The 20,207-nt window shown below is 34.9% G+C and overlaps 1 protein-coding gene across 2 annotated transcripts in view; it reads right to left on the bottom strand.

Moving 5' to 3' along the window:
- Positions 1-20,207, bottom strand: part of LOC142336515 (heparan-alpha-glucosaminide N-acetyltransferase-like) — a 77,023-nt gene that overhangs the window by 50,610 nt on the left and 6,206 nt on the right. For both annotated transcript variants that reach the window (XM_075385415.1, XM_075385414.1), the window contains exons 3-9: positions 19,199-19,317; positions 18,466-18,590; positions 17,125-17,345; positions 8,288-8,395; positions 7,578-7,726; positions 6,515-6,669; positions 2,849-2,970 (exon numbers count right to left, since the gene is read on the bottom strand). In XM_075385415.1, the coding sequence (XP_075241530.1) occupies positions 2,849-2,970; positions 6,515-6,669; positions 7,578-7,726; positions 8,288-8,395; positions 17,125-17,345; positions 18,466-18,590; positions 19,199-19,317 (999 nt within the window). The remainder of the gene's footprint in view (positions 1-2,848; positions 2,971-6,514; positions 6,670-7,577; positions 7,727-8,287; positions 8,396-17,124; positions 17,346-18,465; positions 18,591-19,198; positions 19,318-20,207) is intronic.

Below are 20,207 nucleotides of genomic sequence, written 5' to 3'. Positions count from 1 at the left end.
CCTGAAGGACGTTTTCTGGCCTTAGCGTCTGGAAAGATATAATGAAAAATAAATGACATTAAAAAATTTGCACGTTTTGTCAAAAAAAGCTCAAATTAGTGATGTTACCTATTATAAAACCCTACAGGAGTTTCTTTGACACCTAGGGCTGAAATAACTCAAAAAACGACGAACATTTTTGGTAAGCTTGAAAGAAATTGTGAAAATTAATAGAAAATTGCTTGTTTTCAGCGATCGGGTGTTCGAACGTAGCCACGGGAGGGGGCGGAACCCGGGGAAAATGGGGATGGAGGAGGAGGTTGCTGGGCAAAAGTGGGGTGGGGGGCAATAGTGGGGGGGGGGTCAACAGCTGTGGTGTCTTCAACCTCTAAGAACCGCCCTTCACACCATAAGTATGCCTCCAAAACAGTTGGAAAGAGCTGAAAGGCTCTAAGAGCACTTTGGGCCCACTGGGCGCTATCTGTTCATCCCGATTTTGAGGTCGAAAAGTCAAAAGCGTCCGGCGAAAAATCGGTCAAGCAAAAAATTGCATTAAAAAAAGACCGACAGGACTAATATAATTGCTACAAACTTCGTTTGAGAGCAATTAAAAATTGCAATAGAACTCACCGAAACTTTTTGAAAACACATAGTATAAATGTTACAGAAAGCAACCAATACTGAAGGATACATTTACATCGGTTATTTGATTCCTCAATGACCACAGCTGAGACCTGTCATCAATGAGATTAAGTGATAAGACAGCCATAACAAAAACTAAAAAATCAGAGAGATTTTTTTTAAAAAAACGAACAAGAGTATAATTTAAAAAAGCAATGGCTATGAACTGAAAAGAATTGCTTTAATTGAATTCTTTTTAGCAACCAATGAGACCTGTCGACAATGAGACCAAGAAAAGCAAAATTCGCAAAATTCAACAAAGTCGATATTTATTATTGAAAACAATTAGTGGCAGTTATAGAAAGCACTAGCTTTGAACAGAAACGACTCCATCGATAAACTTTTCCCCTATTAGTAGCATCAGAGACCTGTCACCAATGAGATTAAATGATAAGACATGAAAAAGTACAATAAATACTCGCAGAACTCAAAAATTCACTCAAAAATTTTGAGAAAACGTAGTGTCAAAGTCATGAAACCTAACTAGCTTTTAACTTGAGCCAGTAACTAGGTTCTTTTATGCCTCATTAGCAACAAATCGGACCTGTCACTGACGATACTAAGTCATAAAACAGATATTTTTTTAAAAAAGGGGGAAAATCAAAAATTCAATATTTTATGACAACAAATAGTGGCAAAGTCACAAAAAGTTTTAGCTGCCCCTTAATGAATTCAAGCAAAGGCAAATATGAACAATTAGAACATAAGTACCGTCTTAAAAGCACTGAAGGAGAGGAAACTCTAAATACCTTTAAAGTGGAAATTTCTCACTCCACTTTAAAGGTATTTTGAAAAAAGTAGCGCCTCAGACGAAATCGATTTTTCGCTCCCTTTACTATTTCAGTGTGAACAAAATCCCAAAGAAGCGTGAAGGGATTTTTTAAAAAAAGACAGCGCACCAATACAATTCAAATTCTTTGAATTGTAAAAAAAAGGAGAGCGCCTAAATAATAGCCGTTTGTGAGGCTGACGGCGGCTTTTAATCAAAAGGCAAAAATGAGGAAGTTGCTCGAAAAGTGAAATCGAATGAATTTTCTGGTAAAAACAGTTAAGCAAAAATTTTGCATAACATAGCTGGCAGATTGCCAGAAAATAGCCGCAATAGATTCGTAGATCGGCAGTCCAAAAAAAAACAGTACAAAAGACAGACCAAAAAAATTCGTCTTTTCATTGAAGGCTGATCTGTTATATTTTGATTAAAAATCTGTAAAGTTATTGCTGCCTCTATTAGCTGATCTCAAAACATACCCGGCAGATTGCCGGAAAATAGCCGCCGTTGATTCCAATAAGCATGACTGGGATTGAAATAACAGAAGATATCGAAAAAAAAAGATTTTCGTACAGAAACATTTTTTTAAGTCCGATTTATTTTGATGGCATTTCGTAGTTGAACATACTTCTGTTTCTTAGAGAGAGGCTACAGGGGCTACTATCAATAACAATCAGCATTAGAGAGAGGTAACTAATTTTTATAGGACCGACGTTCAAATAGCGGGCATCTAAAATTGGGCTTTATGGGTTTATCCCGTTTCTATTTCTGACTTCAATTTTTTATACTGACTGTTCATTTTGAATTGCTTTGCTGAGCAACTGATGTTCAAAATCACTTTTAGCAGAATGAGAGAAGAGAGAAACTAGCCTAGAGAAGTCAAAAAGATTTCACGCAAAATGTTGAAAAGGCGGCAAAATGAGGTAAAGCGAAACATTTTTTTATTCGACGAAGTAAAAAAAAAAAAAATAGGAGCGCTATAATAGCCGGCTGAGAAGATGAGGGCGGCTATTAATAACCTTCATTTAGAGTGACACACACCCATTTGACCTCATCTCTTTGAATTAAAGTAAATAAAAGTCAATTTCAAAGTGAGGAAGTCATTTTTGAGAGTGAGGTAAGTCAAGTGTGACCAAAAATTTAATCACGCGCATGAACAAAAGAACTCGCTCCACTAAGAGCGAAAAATGACGCCACACATGCAATTCAGTTGAAATTGCATGAACGAATGAACAAAAAGTGGCTGTGACGTCATATGGTCGTAACAAAAATCATGACGACGAAATAAAAAAAAAACCAAGAGAAGGCCAATAATAGCCCCAGCTATCGCTGTGCGGCTATTAAAAAAAGACACGTTAACAATAATTGCCTCAACTTCGTTCGAGAGCTATTAAAAGCAAATCGAAATTTAAACTGTACCTTGGACAGTCGTCTAGCTGGACGATGAATGTTATGAGGAGCCACGCCAGCACAAGCAGAGATACCACTACCCACTCGATTACGAATGGCACTAAGTCCACAAACTGGTCAACCAAGCGTCTCTAAAAATGTAAACATCTTTATACCTTAAAAGCTGGATTTCCTTCCAAGTTTGTACACGAATGACTCAGCAACAGCCGTCTGAGGTGTAAAAAACAGATAAATGTCATGAGATTAATCAGAAATCCCTTTTTCAAAATAAACATAGCAAAGGCTTCTGATCCTGCACATATCTTTTCATAGCTGAAAATCAGCAATGAAACTATTCAGTTTCTATTACCCAATTCATGTAACATTTCAGTCTTTCGGTCTCTTTAGGATTCTGTATAAATGAAACGCACGTAACCAAGATTTGGATTGAAACAGAAAAAAAACTAATGAAGAGATTTCACGTAAAATGTTGAATAAGCTATGAAATAAGGTAAAGCGAAAAAATTTTAGTACGAAAAAACATAGCTGGAAGAATCCCGGTAAGGACTCAAAAAGTCGTCTTGGTGAACGAACTACCTTTTAAATGAATTGGTTCATACTATAGTGACTACTAAAAACAAAAAAAAACAATCACACAAAAAGCCCATAAAATAAACTGAACTAAAAAATTAAAGTACGCCTATATATAAAACAAGCCAAAATGTTGTACGCAACTGAAAACACCAAAGTACGCGAGCATCAAAAGTCGCGCCATATTAGGCTCCCAAAACTTTATTTTGGAAGAAAAATTTGATGCAAGAAATGGACAAAAATTGTTAAAGAATTTACCAATTTCCGTAAATTCTCTGAATCGAAACACAATTTTACAATATAAGAACAATATAAAAATCAATTGTTAACAAAATTAACTTTGCCGATTGTTAACTAAATAAACTTTGCCGATTTACCTAAGAACATTAGTTGCCGCTTTAAAATGAACGCGATAAAACTAAACAAAGAACAAAAAAAGTCAAATCGAAACTAATCATGACAAAGAATTTAAAAGAGACAGAAAAATATTTAAACGCATAAATTCGTGTGTTACCAAAACCAAGACCTCACAATAATCGCAGAAAATGAGTGTTGTTCAAAATTTATAAAAGTGACGCCAGCAAAACCGCAGTGCCATATTATTTTAAATAAAATCAATTGAAAACAAAAAAAACTTTTATATCAAAGGAAAAATAAAAATATTAGTTCAAATCGATAATTTTATATTTAATAAAGGCTACGCAAAAAAAAATAATAATTCTGAAGAGAATGTTAGAAAGAAACACGCTAGAACTTGGAAAATACATACATTGTGATTAAAAAATTAATTCGCAATTTCTAAAAATCAAAAATGGAACCCTCCAATTAAAAATAAAATAAAAATTAGAGATAAAAAATGGCTTTTGTTATTAAGCAATCGAGGCTTAAGAACATTACATAGACAGCCTCAGTAAGAAGTGAAAACAGCTCAATTGCGATACAGCAAAACAATTTGAAATCTTCAAAATGTTGTAAAAAAACTTTACTGAATGTTAAAGAGCTATGACCAAAAACAATTCAATCAGCAACAAAACGAAACTAAAAACACCGATGGTGCACCAAGACTTTTTCTGATAAATCAACTCACAGTGCAAACAAAAAAACTTAGAAAACTTTGACAAAAACCGCCAATCGGATTATGTGTACAATTTTATAAAACAAAAACACCTCACGTCAAAAAGAGGCATCCCCGTCAGGAATTATCCAAAAGACGTTAACATATGTACTAATTTGGTTAAACGAGTCTGTTGAAAGAGCCAAGAAAAGAAATTAAAGAAAAAAGCCGAAAATACAAAAAAATGAGCACTGCCAATTTTGCACTTGCAACGCATTACTAAGAGCTCAGAAACATTGTGGCAGCGATTTCAGATGGTTGCATATTCATGCGGCATCGATAAAAATTTGCTTCTTCAAAAAACCAAGTTACAATAAAAAATGGCCCAATTGGACGGAAACAGGGCTTAAAATTGTCATCCATATGCGCCAATCTCTCAAAAACTCTTTTCAAAGTCAAAAAGTCACTTCCTGAACGCAGCGCATGAACAAAAAACTTCTTTCGCTCCAAAGAAATTAGCTCACACGGCAATTTTAATCACTTTCACTATTAGGTCAAAAGGCCGCCTGAACAAAGTAATTCGGGTAAAAAAAACCTTAAAACCAATACTCCTCTTCGAGTCGTAACAAAAACCAACATAAACCGACGTATGTCGGAAGAATTGCTCTTGAACGACAAGCGAGGCAAATTAATTAGGGACTTTAAATTTTTCTTTAAGGGTGCAAAAATTCTTTACCTCTGGATTCAAACCATTGACCTCCCGCCCCCTGACCAGAAGCACTGTCCACTCGGCTATCAGGCCCTTCTTGCCGCAATCGATTTTATTTTAGCAACAAGCTTTTCGTCCGATTGAGAGCAATTGAGATTACTCAAAAATGAAGAACGAAAGCTTGAAAAAGTCACGTGAGAAGTCAAAGAATGTTCTAGAAAAGATAAAAATGGTCAAGCAAAAAATTTTCATAAAAAAGACCAACACGTTCACAATAATTGCTATGAACTTCGTTCAAGAGCCGGCTGAAAAACTGAGGCGGCTATTAATAAACATACCCAGTAGATGATTCCAATAAGCATGATTGGGATTGAGAGAATAGAAGATATTGAAAAAAAAGATTTTTGTACAAAAACATTTTTAAGTCCGATTTATTTTGATGGCATTTCGTAGTTGAACATAACGTACTTCTGTTTCTTAGAGAGAGGCAACAGGGGCTACTATCAATACCAATAAGCATTAGAGATGGTAACTAAGATTTATAGAAACGACGTTCAAATAGCGGGCACCTAAAATTGGGCTTTACGGGTTTATCCCGTTTCTACTTCTGACTTCAATTTTTTATACTGACTCTGTTCATTTTGAATTGCTTTGCTGAGCAACTGATGTTCAAAATCACTTTTAGCAGAATGAGAGAAGAGAGAAACTAGACCAGAGAAGTCAAAAAGATATCACGCAAAATGTTGAAAAAGCGGCAAAATGAGGTAAAGCGAAACATTTTTTTATTCGACGAAGTAAAAAAACATAGCAGGACAAGTCTTGACACACAATTCAAAGAATTTTCATTGACTAAACAGAAAACTAGACTAAGAACGGAATATGAATGGATTGGGAAAACCATTTCGAAAAAAAATCCGATCCAAAAAATTGAAAACACTGTAAAAATCAAAGTGAAATTGCCGCATGTGAACAAAAAACCACTAGCGAGAAAGCGAATCTCTGTTCAAACACCGTTCTCTCACTCTACTTTAAATTTAGAGCGAAAAAATTTCACGCCGCAAAACACTCGCTTTTTCGCTCCACTTCCTGTTTCGGCGTGACCAAAATCACCACTCCAATTTAACTTCAAAAATCATGAAAATGTGTGAACAGACTTTAAAAAAAAAGACAGCGCCCCAATTTAATTCAAACTTTTTGAATTGTAAAAAATAGGAGCGCTATAATAGCCGGCTGAGAGGATGAGGGCGGCTTTTAATTATACAAATCACAGATCATGTGACCCAACTACAGATGATAGAGCTGTTGAAGAAATGATCAGAAGCAGGAACCTGAAGATACGTACTCCTCTATAGTCGGAGGTCGTCCTCTTCGAAAGAACATTGACATTTGCTTGCTGCACAAATCGTGCGTTGAGAAGAGTGAGGGTTGCGATGAACAAATAGGAGATGGCCAGTCGTTGCAACACTCCCATTATCCGCAGCATATCTATCGTCACATCTGAACAAACAACAACAACAACTCACTCATTTCATTGCAGATACAGGATAATTAATAGCAGATTAATTTCGTTATTTTTAAAAATTCATTCAATTTCATCCTTCAACCACCTTCCACTATCATTAAATATCAATGTATGCACAAAACTCCAATCTTAATCTGTGGAAGACCGTTCACGTGTTACACTTCTCAGAGTCTTCAGTAAAATACAGGTTAGCATCGCCACAGTAACTCTTGTTCCCATCTGCGTAAAACGGTGCCAGGAATTTTTACGCAATGCCATTATAGGAGTATTAATTTCTTCAAGTCAAAATTTTCCCGACAAACCACAATTCACAACCTGCTGCTGTACTTAACGCGATCTAAATATGACATTTGTGTAACATGCACTTGGTATCTAAAATGTAGATGTAATTTTTGTATAGCTTAACTCTTTACTTTCACAGTTAATTTCAGCTTTTTTTTAATAAAAAAATTTTGTGTACAGCACCTGATTATAGTATTATTTGTTTTACTGTACATCCTGTTAAAGGTAATTCAAGTCTTTAACTACTACTACTACTACTATACCCAAAGCAATTATGTCCAATTCCATTGTACCCAATGTTAATGTTCCCAGAGTCCTGTAACCTTTTTGTTGAAAAATCCGACTACAAATTAGCAGTAGCTATTACACGTGTTTCAACATACTTAATGGCCATGGCCATGCCCCAACGGCCCGTGGGACTTGGCATGAAACTATCACAACCAAACATGGAATTAAATTATCCACTTGAGTCTGTTAAAACATACGTGTAATAGCGACTGCTAATTTGTAGTCGGATTATTTAACGAAAATATCAAAGTGCATTGGGTATAATGGCACTGCAGCAAAAAGCTTAAAATATCAATTCAGATACACCCCGAACCTGGATTGCTGACGATTAAGCCTAGAAAGAACAGGATAAGAGACCGCATCCCAATCTTCCTCAAAGACTTCCTTGTTCGCATTCTCAACTCGTTCCCACTTAAAGACTTCATCGTGATAGCAATGGCCACACCCATAATGAACACAAACCTAAAAAAAATCAGAAGTTTCTGGTTTTTGAACACTTAATTATTAAACGGCTAGCTGTTAATCCTCAAATGATAAACCGTAGCTATATAAAGGAACTTGTATTTGTTTTCTAGATAATAAATAACATTAGACAAGGAGGCGACCAGGAAACTAATCTTAATTAGGACCTTATTTTGAATAGTATCTAGGTTTTCCAATTAGTAATGCTTGCGATTTATTATCGAAATACTAGTGAACATTGGTATTTTTTATTTAGCGACCATCTTTTAACTACTCTTGTCGAGCTTACACGCCTATCTTGTAAGAATCTTGCACGACTCTTGTACCAAATTGTATAACCTTACAAGAGTCTGACAAGATCTTACAAGATAGGCGTGGAATGCAAGACTCTTATAAGATCGGCTTTTCTCTTATTAGCATCAGTGTGAAGTTTCCGCTTTAGATATTTTAGTCTGTGATAGAAAATGAAGACACCAAAATACGAATTACTATATTACAAGTTTTGGCAGATCACGTTGTTTTTTTTTTACTTGAGTGAAAGAAACATGAAAGGAAATTAACCAAGGAAAGACGAGATCTGCAACCGTAAGTCCATTCCATGGGGAGTGATTGAGATACCAGTATCCTCCTCCGCCATAGTTCACGAAGATCATCAGAACTATTGATATGCTGAAATAACACAACGAAATTCGTGAAGCTGTCTGTGTGAGTATGAGCGCTTACTTAACCATAGCTTCAGGTTGACCATAGCCTGACCAAAGTTGGCTGCAATGATGGTACCACGTGAGTTTCAAACGCAACGAAAAGTGGCTATAATCATCAAAAAAAGAGCAATGCTGCTCATAAAAAGATCAGTCTGAAATGTGGGGAATAATAAGAAAAAGGGCAGCTGAAAACAGGCTACTGTAGGCCTAATGCTGTTCCGCTGCGATTACGCAGAAACCACAATTATTAATTATTTATTATTATTATTAAATCAAATTAGCAAAACATAACCGACGGGCGAATTGCTCTCAAACAACCGGCGAGTGGTTGGCCTTTTGGCAGTACCCAGCTTGTGAGAGATGCTAGCATGGGGTTGAGTGGGGTGGGGGGGGGGGGGGAGGGTGAACTAGGGGGTCAAAGTTTTAAGATTAAGAACCGCCCTTCACACTTTGAAATTGTCCCAAAACAGTTTCTGTGAATCGTACACTTGGAGACTAGTGATCTAAAGGGCTTTAATAGCACCTAATGCCCTCTGGCATCTAACTGTTTATCCCGTTTTTGAGGACGAAAAGTCAAGTGGGTCACACAAAAAATCGGTCAAATTAAAAAATTGCATTAAAAAGGACCACAGGACTAATATAATTGCTATAAACTTCGTTTGAGAGCAATTAAAAAAATCAGAGATGATTATTAATGCACGTGACTTTGGGTATTATGGCAACAATTTTACTCGTATTGCCAAATTAACATGTGCAAAAATCTCATGTCCTTAAATTGATTGCCATTAATCCTTTATTCATAAATTATCAAAACAATGCACAGAAAAAACAGACTGCCAAAAAGAACAAGCTGATACTTATTCTACTTTATCCATCAATGCATAAAAGGATTTAGAAGTTGCTAAGTATACTTAAAAATGACAAGCCTAAATAACATTTACAGAAAAAAAAACGAAAGGGCAGAAATTTGGTGACGCCAAACATAGCAGGCATATGCACTTATATCGATCAAGACATGTAATTTTGCCAAAGAAAAGCAAGCCTAGTTGCTTGAAAGCTTGAGATGCGCATAATACGAAACAAATATCTGCAAATTCTAATCCTCATCTATTTATTTTAGACTGAATTTTCCGATGCAGAAATCTATTGATATATTGTGCAACAAACCAACTATTGATTAACCAGAAGAGAAAATACCGGGAAAAAAAATCGGGAAACGATTTTTTTTACTCATCAGTAATAACAGCGACGAAATAAACAATTTTCGATTTTGGTTAACATTCGAACGCCGTTATTTTTGTGGGTGATCACAAGTGGTCAAAAATGGTGTAAAAAGATCAATTGAGATAAATTGCCACAAGAAATTAATTCTTGCTATAATACTTGCATAATTTTGCACATATGAACAATAGAGGATAAGCTATCTATGTGATTTCATGTGATATTCATTGTGATCACATTGACGTCATAGTGTTCGCCCAGGCTATATTTATCCTGTATATTCTGAAAATTACTTATACCCCAAAATAAAGTCTAAGCAGAATAATGTCATAATTTTGTAGCTTATAACTGGTAATTACTCCAGTAATTTACACACTATTTATACATAAGCTAGTTTGTAGGCATTTACCTCAAAGCGCAAGTAGCTTAATAGTAACGACTTGCCACGCAAATTAAATTTTATAAGTACCCACGCGGGAGTTAGAGTAGCATATAAAGCAAAACATGTTGGCGCGAGTTAGGCTAACATTTTATGAAGTAAATTTTACTTCAAAATCAAGACTGGCTAGTGTAAATTGTGATATGAACCGAGTACTGGCCATCCTTAAAAACAAAAAACTCTAGACTGATTCCGCGGTGATTTGCTCTGCCACCAACCTCCGGGTAGCCCATGGTTGTTGGTGCCATAAGTTAGTTTTCATTGAGTTGTTGTGAACACAATTTATGATACATATACTATACAGGTATCTTAAAAACTATGATGACGGATATAGAACTCACGTGTTGTCATTATAACGCTTTAATCACCAAAGATATCAACAATAAACTTCAAGATCAGTAACTAATAAAGTATACGAAGTTTAAAAAATAGCTGGTAGATTGCCAGAAAATAGCCGCAATTGCTTCGTAGATCTGTAGTAAAAAAGCCAGTAAAAAAAGACAGACCAAAAAAATTCGTCTTCTCATTGAAGGCTGATATGTTATATTTCGATTAAAAATCAGTATAAATTATTGCTGCCTCTATTAGCTGCTCTCAAATAACCTTCATTTAGAGTGACAGAGTCCCATTTGACCTTATCTCTTTGAATTAAAGTAAATAGAAGTCAATTTCAAAGTGAGGAAGTCATTTTTGAGAGTGAGGTAAATCAAGTGTGACCAAAATTTTAATGAACAAAAAACTCGCTACATTAAGAGCCAAAAATGACGTCACACACGCACTTCAGTTGAAATTGCATGAACGAATGAACAAAAAGCAGATTTGAAGCGCTTGTGACGTCATATGGTCGTAAAAATATTCGCCAACGAAATAAAAAAAACAAAAGAAGGCCAATAATAGCCCCAGCTATCGCTGTGCGGCTATTAATTAAAAGAAATCAAAGTCAACCCCTTCTCTCCGACAAATTCAGGACAAAAACCTGCCTTATATTCTATAATAAAATGTTATGTAAACGGCGATCGCGATTCAATTACGTCAACTGATGTACTCTACAGAAATTCTAACATACGTAAAACCAATCAGATTGTGATTATCAAAATGTTGGTCAAAAGAAATTCATAATTACGAGAGAAAACTAGTTGCGATAAAAAATTTGATTCGAAAAAAGGTAATTCTATTTATGATTCAATTAAACATACCCGAATAGCTGCGAAACAATTGACTTTCGTGCCGTAAAATACAGATAGAAAGAGATTTGGAAAAAAGTTATCGCGACAAACTTTTATTCAAAGGGGGTGTACATTTCAGAACAATTTTGGGTGCAAAAGCTTTTGACGAAGAAGAGGTTCGAACCCCAAAAAACCGGCTGCATTAACCACTAGGGTACACGTCCCTTATTCTCTCTTATATTACAAACAACCTTGTTTTAGCAGCAAACATAACTTCTGAATGCGAGCAAGGTAGTTCACGCGAAAAGCAAGAAATCAAGCGTGAAAAATTTACTGAAAACATGAAGCGACAGAATATTCTAGAACAAAATGTAAAACGAAAAAGAGCGTCAGGCGACGAAACAAAACACATAGTCGGAAGAATTCCGGAAATGACTCGAAGAACCATCCTCGTGACAGAACTACAATAAACTGGTTCCTACTAAAGTGACTAAAGAAAACAAAAAAAAATCAGTCATAAATGAATATGGCCCATAAAACCAACTGAACTAAAAATTTACATTACTCCTATATAAAAAACCAAAACTTTTGTATGCCATTGAAAACATCAAAGTACGCGAGCAGCAAAAGTCGCACCATGTTAGGCTCCCAAAACTATTTTGTAAGAACAATCGAGTTACCTCAAAAAATGGCCAACAATTGTTACAAAATTCATAATTTCCGTACGTTCTCTCAATTGCTATTTTACAATATTAAAGCAGGAATCAACTGGATATTAAGTAAACTTTGTCGCTTAAACTATAAACGTAAGTTGTCGCTTTAAATCACAAAGAAGGCGATAAAACTAAACAATGACCAAAAAAATCAAATTGAAACTAATCATTAAAAAGAATGAAGAGAAAGAACAATATTCAAACTCAAAAACTCTTATTTTAACAAAACCAAGCCTTAAGAATGTTCGCAAAAGAAAACTGTTCAAAATTTACAAAAGTGAAGCTAGCAAAACCAAAGTGCCATATGTTAAAAATCATTTGCAAAAAAAAATTTCAAGGAAAAATACAGAAAATTCTTAGTTCAAACAAAAAACTTTCAATTTGATAAAGGCAAGGCAAGTAAAACTATAGATCTTGAGAGAATGTTAAAAAGAAACGTACTAGAATGTGGAGAATACAAACACCGAAAAAGATATTTAAAAAACTAATTTGCAATTTCTGAAAAATCAAAAAAATAAATTGGAAACTAATTAAAAATCAAAATGAGGTAAAAGCATTTAAATGGATTTTTTAAAATAAGCAATTGAGGTTAAGTAACATTTTATAACCATCTTCCTGTCTCGGTAAGAAACGAAAACAGCTCACTTGCGAAACAATAAAACAATTTGAAGAACATGTTCAAAATATGGCAAGTTTTCAATGAACTTTAAAGAGTCATCGGCAAAAACAATTCAATTAGCAATAGAATGAAACCAAAAACACCGATGTTGCACCAGGAGACTTTTTATGGTACATAAAACCAAAACAAACAAAAAATCAAGGACAAATTTGACAAAAATTAACAAAAATGGTTAGTATGTGTACAATTATTCAAAACGAAAACACCTCGCGTCGAAAAGACGCATTTAATTCAGGAACTATCAAAAAGAAGTGAAATATTTGATAATTTGAGTTATAAAAAGTCCACTCAAGCAATCAAAAAATAAAGAAATCGATGAAAAAGCCAAAAAGTGACAAAAATTGAGAAATATGGACCAATTTTGCGTTTGAAATGCATTATTAAGCACGCATTATTAAGCACTGCATTATTGTGGCAACGATCAAAATTAACTTCTACAAAAAACGAAGTTACAATTACAAAAAATTCGGGCGAAATGGACCAAAACACGGCTAAAAACTGTCATCTATATGCGCCAATCTCTCAATAAATTTCAATGAACGCAGTGCACGAAAAAACTTCTCGCTCAGAGAAAGTTAGTTCACACGGCAAAATTAATCACTTTCACTATTAGGTCAAAAAGCAGCCCGAACAAATAGTACTTCCGGTAAAAAAAAACAGCCGGAAGAATTCCGGAAACGACTCGAAGAGTCGTCTTCGTGAAACAATGACTATTCATATCCACTAGTTCCTACCGAAGTGACTACTAGAAACAAAAATTATTTAAAAAATGAAGATGGCCCATAAAACCAACTGAACTAAAAAAAATACATTACTCCGATCTATAAAACGAGCCAATTTTTTTGTACGAAATTGAAAACAACGAAGCACGCAAGCGGCAATAGTCAAGCGATTTTATGCTCCCATAACTTTATTTTAGAAGAAAAATTTGAAGACTGCAAGAAAAGGCCAAAAATTGTTACCAAATATTTCAATTTCCGTAAAATCTCTCAATCGAAACACTATTTTACAATACAACCAGGAATCAATTCGTAACTGAATAAACTCTGCCGTTTCATCTATAAACATTAGTTGTCGCTTTAAATAACAATGAACACGAAAAAACCAAAAATGACCAAAACATTAATCAAATCGAAATTAATCAAGAAAAAGACAAAAGAGACAGAACAATATTCAAATGCAAAAATTCGTATGTCAACAAAATCAAGCCGTTACTATTTTTGCAAAAAAATTATTTTCACTATTGGTAAAAGTGAAGCCTGCAAAAGCTCAATACTATACTATGTTGAATAAAATGAATTGCAAGCAAAGAAACATTTAAAACTTCAAGGGAAAAAGACAAAAAATTTTAGTTCGAGTTGATTTTATTTTCAACTGAATAAAGGCAGGGCGAATATGACTATAGGTGTTAGGAGAGTGTTAGAAAAAAACATACTAGAATGTGGATGAAGAAAAATAAACTAACCCGTGATAATAAAAACTAATTCGCAATTTCTGAAAAATGAGAAAAACAAAGTTAAAAAAAAAAACAAAATGAAATTTGAGGATAAAAACACAAATTCTTTTGTTTTAAAGCAGTCGAAATTCAAGAACATTACATAGCCATCTTGCTTTCTGAGTAAGAAGTGAAAACAGCTCAATTGCGAAACAGTAAACCAATTTGAAAAAGAAATGTTCAGAAATTGGTAAAAATTTTCACTGAATTTCATGGCTTATCGCCCAAAACAATTCAAATAGCAAAAAAACGAAACCAAAAACACCGATGGTGCAATAAAAAAAAACTTTTTATGGTTTAACTAAGTGCAAACAAAAAACTAAGAACACTACAAAAATCAATAATATCGGAATAGTATTTGTACACTTTCATAAAACAAATACATCTCAAGTCAAAAAGAGGCAATTCAGAAATTATCAAAAACGTTAATATATTAACTAATTTCATTTAAAAACGTCAGCTCAAAGAGCAAAAAATGACGAAATTACTGAAAAGAAGCTAAAATTTGACAAAAAATTTGAGAAATATGGGCCAGTTTTGCTTTTGAAACGCATTGTTAAGAGCTCAGAAACATTGTGGCAACGATTTCAGATGGTTGCATATTCATGCGGCATCGATCAAGATTTACTTTTACAAAAAAAACGAAGTTACAAAAATAGCTGGCAGATTGCCAAAAAATAGCCGCAACAGCTTCGTAGATCTGCAGTCTAAAAAAACAGTAAGACAGACAAAAAAATCGTCTTTTCATTGAAGGCTGATATTTTATATTTTGATTAAAGTCTGTATAAGTTTTTGCTGCCTCTATTAGCTGCTCTCAAACAACCTTCACTTAGAGTGACACACATCCATTTGACCTTATCTCTTTGAATTAGAGTAAATAAAAGTCAATTTCAAAGTGAGGAAGTCGTTTTTGAGAGTGAGGTAAGTTACGTGTGACCAAAAATTTATTCACGCGAATGAACAAAAAACTCGCTCCACTAAGAGCGAAACATGACGTCACACACAAACTTCAGTTGAAATGCCATGAATGAATGAACAAAAAGCAGCTTTGAAACGGTTGACGTCATATGGTGGTAACAAAAATCGTGACGACGAAATAAAAAAAACATAGCAGGACAAGTCCTGACGTACAATTCGAAGAATTTTCATTGACTAAACAGAAAACTAGACCAAGAACAGAATATGAATGGATTGGGAAATCCACTTAGAAAAAAAATCCCATCCAAAAATTGAAAAAACTAAAAATCAAAGTGAATTTGCCGCATGTGAACAAAAAACCACTAGCGAGAAAGCGAATTTTTTGTTCAAACACCTTTTTCTTACTCTACTTAAAATTTAGAGCAAAAAAATTTCACGCCGCAAAACCACTCGCTTTTTCGCTCCACTTACTGTTTCGGCGTGACCAAAACCTCTACTCCAATTTGACTTCAAAAATCATGAAAATGTGTGAACAGATCTTTAAAAAAACATAGCCGGAAGAATTCCGGAAACGGCTCGAAGTGGAAATCCACTTAAATGCCATCCAACTACTCATCAGACAAAACGTGTCTCCAATAATTTACGCTTATCTTGAAACAAAACCATAAAACAAAAAAGTAAAAAAAATCAAATCTATTAAAACATGATTAAAAAACTGATCAAATTCTGTCATAAATTGATACCCCAAAAAATATCTCTGCCAGAATTACTTCATCAAAACAACTAGTAACTACTAAAACCACTTATGAGATTTTCTAAAAATAATTGCAGCCAAATCACGAAAAAAATAAGCTCTTACAAACAACTTTGACTAAAAAACTGGAAAAAGTTAATATTTTTTGATATTACAAAAGCATATATATCTAAACAAAAATTCTTTTCAGCCAATAGGGTACCCAGATGCTCGCAAAATAATAGGCAAGTCATAATAGGTTAAGAAACTTGTCTAAAAACAGAAAAAAACCGAAAAACTGCAAAAAATTAAGAAAGTTAGTTCCAATTTTCGACATTTTTCGTCATATTTCTCAACAAAAAATGCTTCATATCCACAAAACTGTAACCTCGTGTTAACTAAAAATTTCTCAAGTAATAGGGGTATCTTCAATACCCATTTGAGGCAGTAAAACAAAACAATAGTAAAAAAAATCGTAAAAATTAGCCCAAAAATCAGCAAAATACATGAAAAACATCCGAATTAGCATAAAATTCATAGAGATTTTCAGAAACCTTCAAACCACTACCAAACCCAGCCTAAAATTAAAAGCAACTCATAACCAAACCTCTTAAACGAAAAAAAATTGAGAAAAAAAGCTGCTTTAAAATGCCGCACGTGAACAAAAAATTTCGCTCGCTTACAGAATTTTTTTCACACCTCAATTTCTCGCTCTCTAGAAAACAGCGATATGAACAAACCACTCTCTTTTCGCTACGCTCTTGTTCAGCAACAAAATCACGTGTTTCATTTCTCGCTTCAAAATTCACTCCAATAAAATTGATTAAAAAAAGGACTTCTCCAATACTCCTCTTCGAGTCGTAAAAAGACAGCGCCCCAATACAATTCAAATTCTTTGAATTGTAAAAAACCCAAGAGAAGGCCAATAATAGCCCCAGCTATCGCTGTGCGGCTATTAATAAAAAAAATTGGGCCAAATGGACGAAAACACGGCTAAAAACTGTCATCTATATGCAGCGCATGAACTAAAAACGAAGTTAGTTCACATGGCAATTTTACTCAATTTCACTGTTAGGTTAAAACCCCCGAACAAATAGTACTTCCGGTGAAAAAAAACATTAAAAAAACCAATACTCTTCGAGTCGTAAAAGACCCAAGAGCACCGCAATATAGCTTCTCTCAGCTTATAGCTTAGCAGTTATAATAAAAACAGATAAGGACAAAAGGGCTAGATCAACATTGCTATCATTTCTCTGATTAATTTTTTCTCTCGATCTTATGAAATAGACAAATGGTTAAATGATGAATTATTTTGTCAGCGCTAGCGTACCCTCTGAAAGCGTCGACCGATTTGAGACGGTTCAGTTGATGAGCTGCTACCTGTTGCATTGAATACTGTCCACTACTTCCATTTACTAATTGCTGCTGTTGCATTAAACGAGGCGATGAGGATCCAGGTCCACCGCCTCCTCCTCCTCGAGGCAGTGAGGCCAAGTCACTCGAGAAGGAAGACACAAATGAGAGCTGGTCCAATTCTGCATGGCCCAAATCCTAAAATCAATACTAAAATTCAGCAATAAAACTGAAGAGAGCATCTTTCCCATTAATATCCCTCGGGCTTAGTGGTCATATAACGTATAACCCCCAATTCCCGTTAATATACCATAATTTGAGGGTTACAATGGGAAAGAAACGAAGAGAGCAATACCACCTTTTCTGTGAACCAAATCCCAAAATTTGAAATGATGTATCTTTCCATGACCTTGCAAGGCATTCGAGTGAGACCCACACAACACTACCATTATAACATTATGAAGGAATTTTTCTGGCAATGGCTCTTACAGGGAAGTCATCTTACTTCAGCTAACAATTCGACCGACCATATTAATAAGGAGGTCGAAATTGAAAACCCTAATTATAGAGCAATCTTATCAAGTTTAGATGATCCTATCAATTAAAAGCAACGACTGCGAAGCAGCTGTTGATGATATTTACTAGTCCTTGTTCATATTAACTAAATCGATTAAAAAAACAAGAAGAGTTTAGTTAAGAGTGAATATCATCAACAGCTGCTTCGACGTCATCGCAATTAATTGATAGGATCTTCTACATGCAGTGCGGGCATGCATGAAGAAGTAACAATGATTGAGGTCCTAAAAATCTCATCGTTGAAATTAAATACCAGAAACACACCCGGTATAGTGCCACGATTGATATCTAAGGCCCGACTTTTTTTCGTTTTTCGAAAAAGAATCCTTTCATTTAAGATTGTTTTGCAGTTCAAATGCTGATTGACACGAGACTAAATTAGCCTAGAAAAGCCGAAAAGATTTTACTTATAACGTTGAAAATGAAGCAAAATTAGGAAAATGTATTATTTTATACAGCACGTTGCTATGTAAGAAAATAGCACGTGCGCCTGAGCGTCATAAAAAATTTATGCTCAGTAAGCTGGGGGGGGGGGGGGGGGGGGGGGGGGGCAAAACAGAACAGATCCAAAATCTTTCTTTGAGAGCAATTAAAAACGAAACAAACTTTTATTTCAGGTAGTAAAAAAAGAAAAAAGAGTACAATAATACCCGAAAAAGATGACGCATCGATTAAAAATTGGAATCTTGCTAGCAATCAAAGACAAGAAATGGTAAGATGATGATGATGATACTAAACTAACATTGGCAGCGGATCGTGTGTCAGCAGAGGGGAAGTATGCGAAAAGAGAGCCATTGTGATGTAGATGTCTGAATAGAAGAAACAGAAAGATCAGTCCTCCACCCAATAACAGACCATATACCAAACCTGAAACGATTATAAAACAGCTCGCTCCATTAAGTTACATTGCCAGCAATATGAAATTATCACAACATGATATAAAAATATCACAACCAAACATGGAATTACATTATCCACTTGAGTCGGTTAAAACATACGTGTAATAGCGACTGCTAATTTATAGTCGGATTTTTGAACAAAAATATCAAAGTGCATTGGGTATAATGGCATTGGGTAAATTGTCATGTAACCGCATTAAACAGATCAATAACTCTCAAGATTTGGTTGAAGTTATACTGAATGATTGATTCATACTGTGCTAGAAAGAACAGGTCCGATCACATTTCACAATATCGAAAACCAACTTAATCAAAGACCGCACTCCGGAACCACTCAAATTTGCGGGGTCTTTCCCATTTTTGGGATCTTTCCCAATTTTGGGGTCTTTCCCACTTTTGAGGTTTTTCCTATTTTAGCAAAGTAAGTTTTAGGATGCAATGTTGAAAACGTGTATGATCAAGTAAACATTCCCAGCTTAGTTTAGTCCAAAATCCATCAAACAAAATCCTGTTTCCAACCAACATAATACTTAGAGGTAGAATTGGTTATCCGCGAGAGTAAAATAAAATAGGTACCGATACAGCGTCCTCCTTTTGGCCCGAAGCTTTTGACGAGTGGTTCACACGTGAGAGCTGTTTCATTTGTGACAAGAGTGCTGAAATATGTCCACCCATCTTGTAGATGCACGTTCTCTCTAAGCCAAACACAGATCTTTTCCGTTTGTGCCGCCAGTACGCTCTGGTCCCCCAGTTACAGAGCACGTGTCGTGTTATTTCATGGTAAATCATTGTGTAAAAATATGGCAAGGGTGCAAATAATGTGTGAAGGGGGCGGAGCACAAACGGAAAAGATCACCAAACATAGATTCAAACGCAACTAATTAATGTCGGAGGAATTGGTCTCGTACGAATGACGGAGACTCGATTCTATTGTTGCCTGCTTCATCCGGGGTTATATAGGTTGATTAAGAGGTAATGCTTTTCATCAGCGCTGAAGTATACTACTGGTAAGATTTAAAGAGAAAATGGAAGCAATTTTAAAGCACTTCTTAGTAAACTGTCGAGTCCATCTGATCAAAAATTAAAGTTCAACTTAGAAAACGCAAAAATCAAGTCTCTCAAATCGCTTTGAATTATTGAGCAATTCAGCTGGCGAAAAACAGCCAAGCAAACCGTATTTGGACAAAATTGGCGAGCAACTACAAAAAGACGTAATGATCACCATAATCGGATTAGAAAGTTATTGATAAAAACTTTCACACTTGAAAATACAAACATGGCCAGCAAAATGTCCGAGCACATCAAAGGCGATTTCTTGTATCAGTAAATAGTTAAAAACCCAGTAAAAAAGAAAGGATAACGAAACTCTAGAAAATTAAAACTCGTATACAAAGGCTCCACAACACTTATATCACTACCAAATATAATTAAGATCTCGAATGAGTCCTACTAAATGCCTTTCAATGAACTCAATCATTTTTCTAGAATTCGAAGTCACTTTTCAAAGTCATCATTATCAACCTTTTGACGAAAACAACTGATTAATGTTAATTGAACTGCTCTGAAACTACCAGCGAGCGCTTGG

This window comes from Convolutriloba macropyga, chromosome 3 (genome assembly GCF_964194025.1).
Source record: "Convolutriloba macropyga chromosome 3, txConMacr16.3, whole genome shotgun sequence".
Lineage (NCBI taxonomy): Eukaryota > Metazoa > Xenacoelomorpha > Acoela > Convolutidae > Convolutriloba > Convolutriloba macropyga.
Note: the sequence above shows the minus strand (reverse complement) of the source record. Positions and strands in the feature narration are given on the sequence as shown.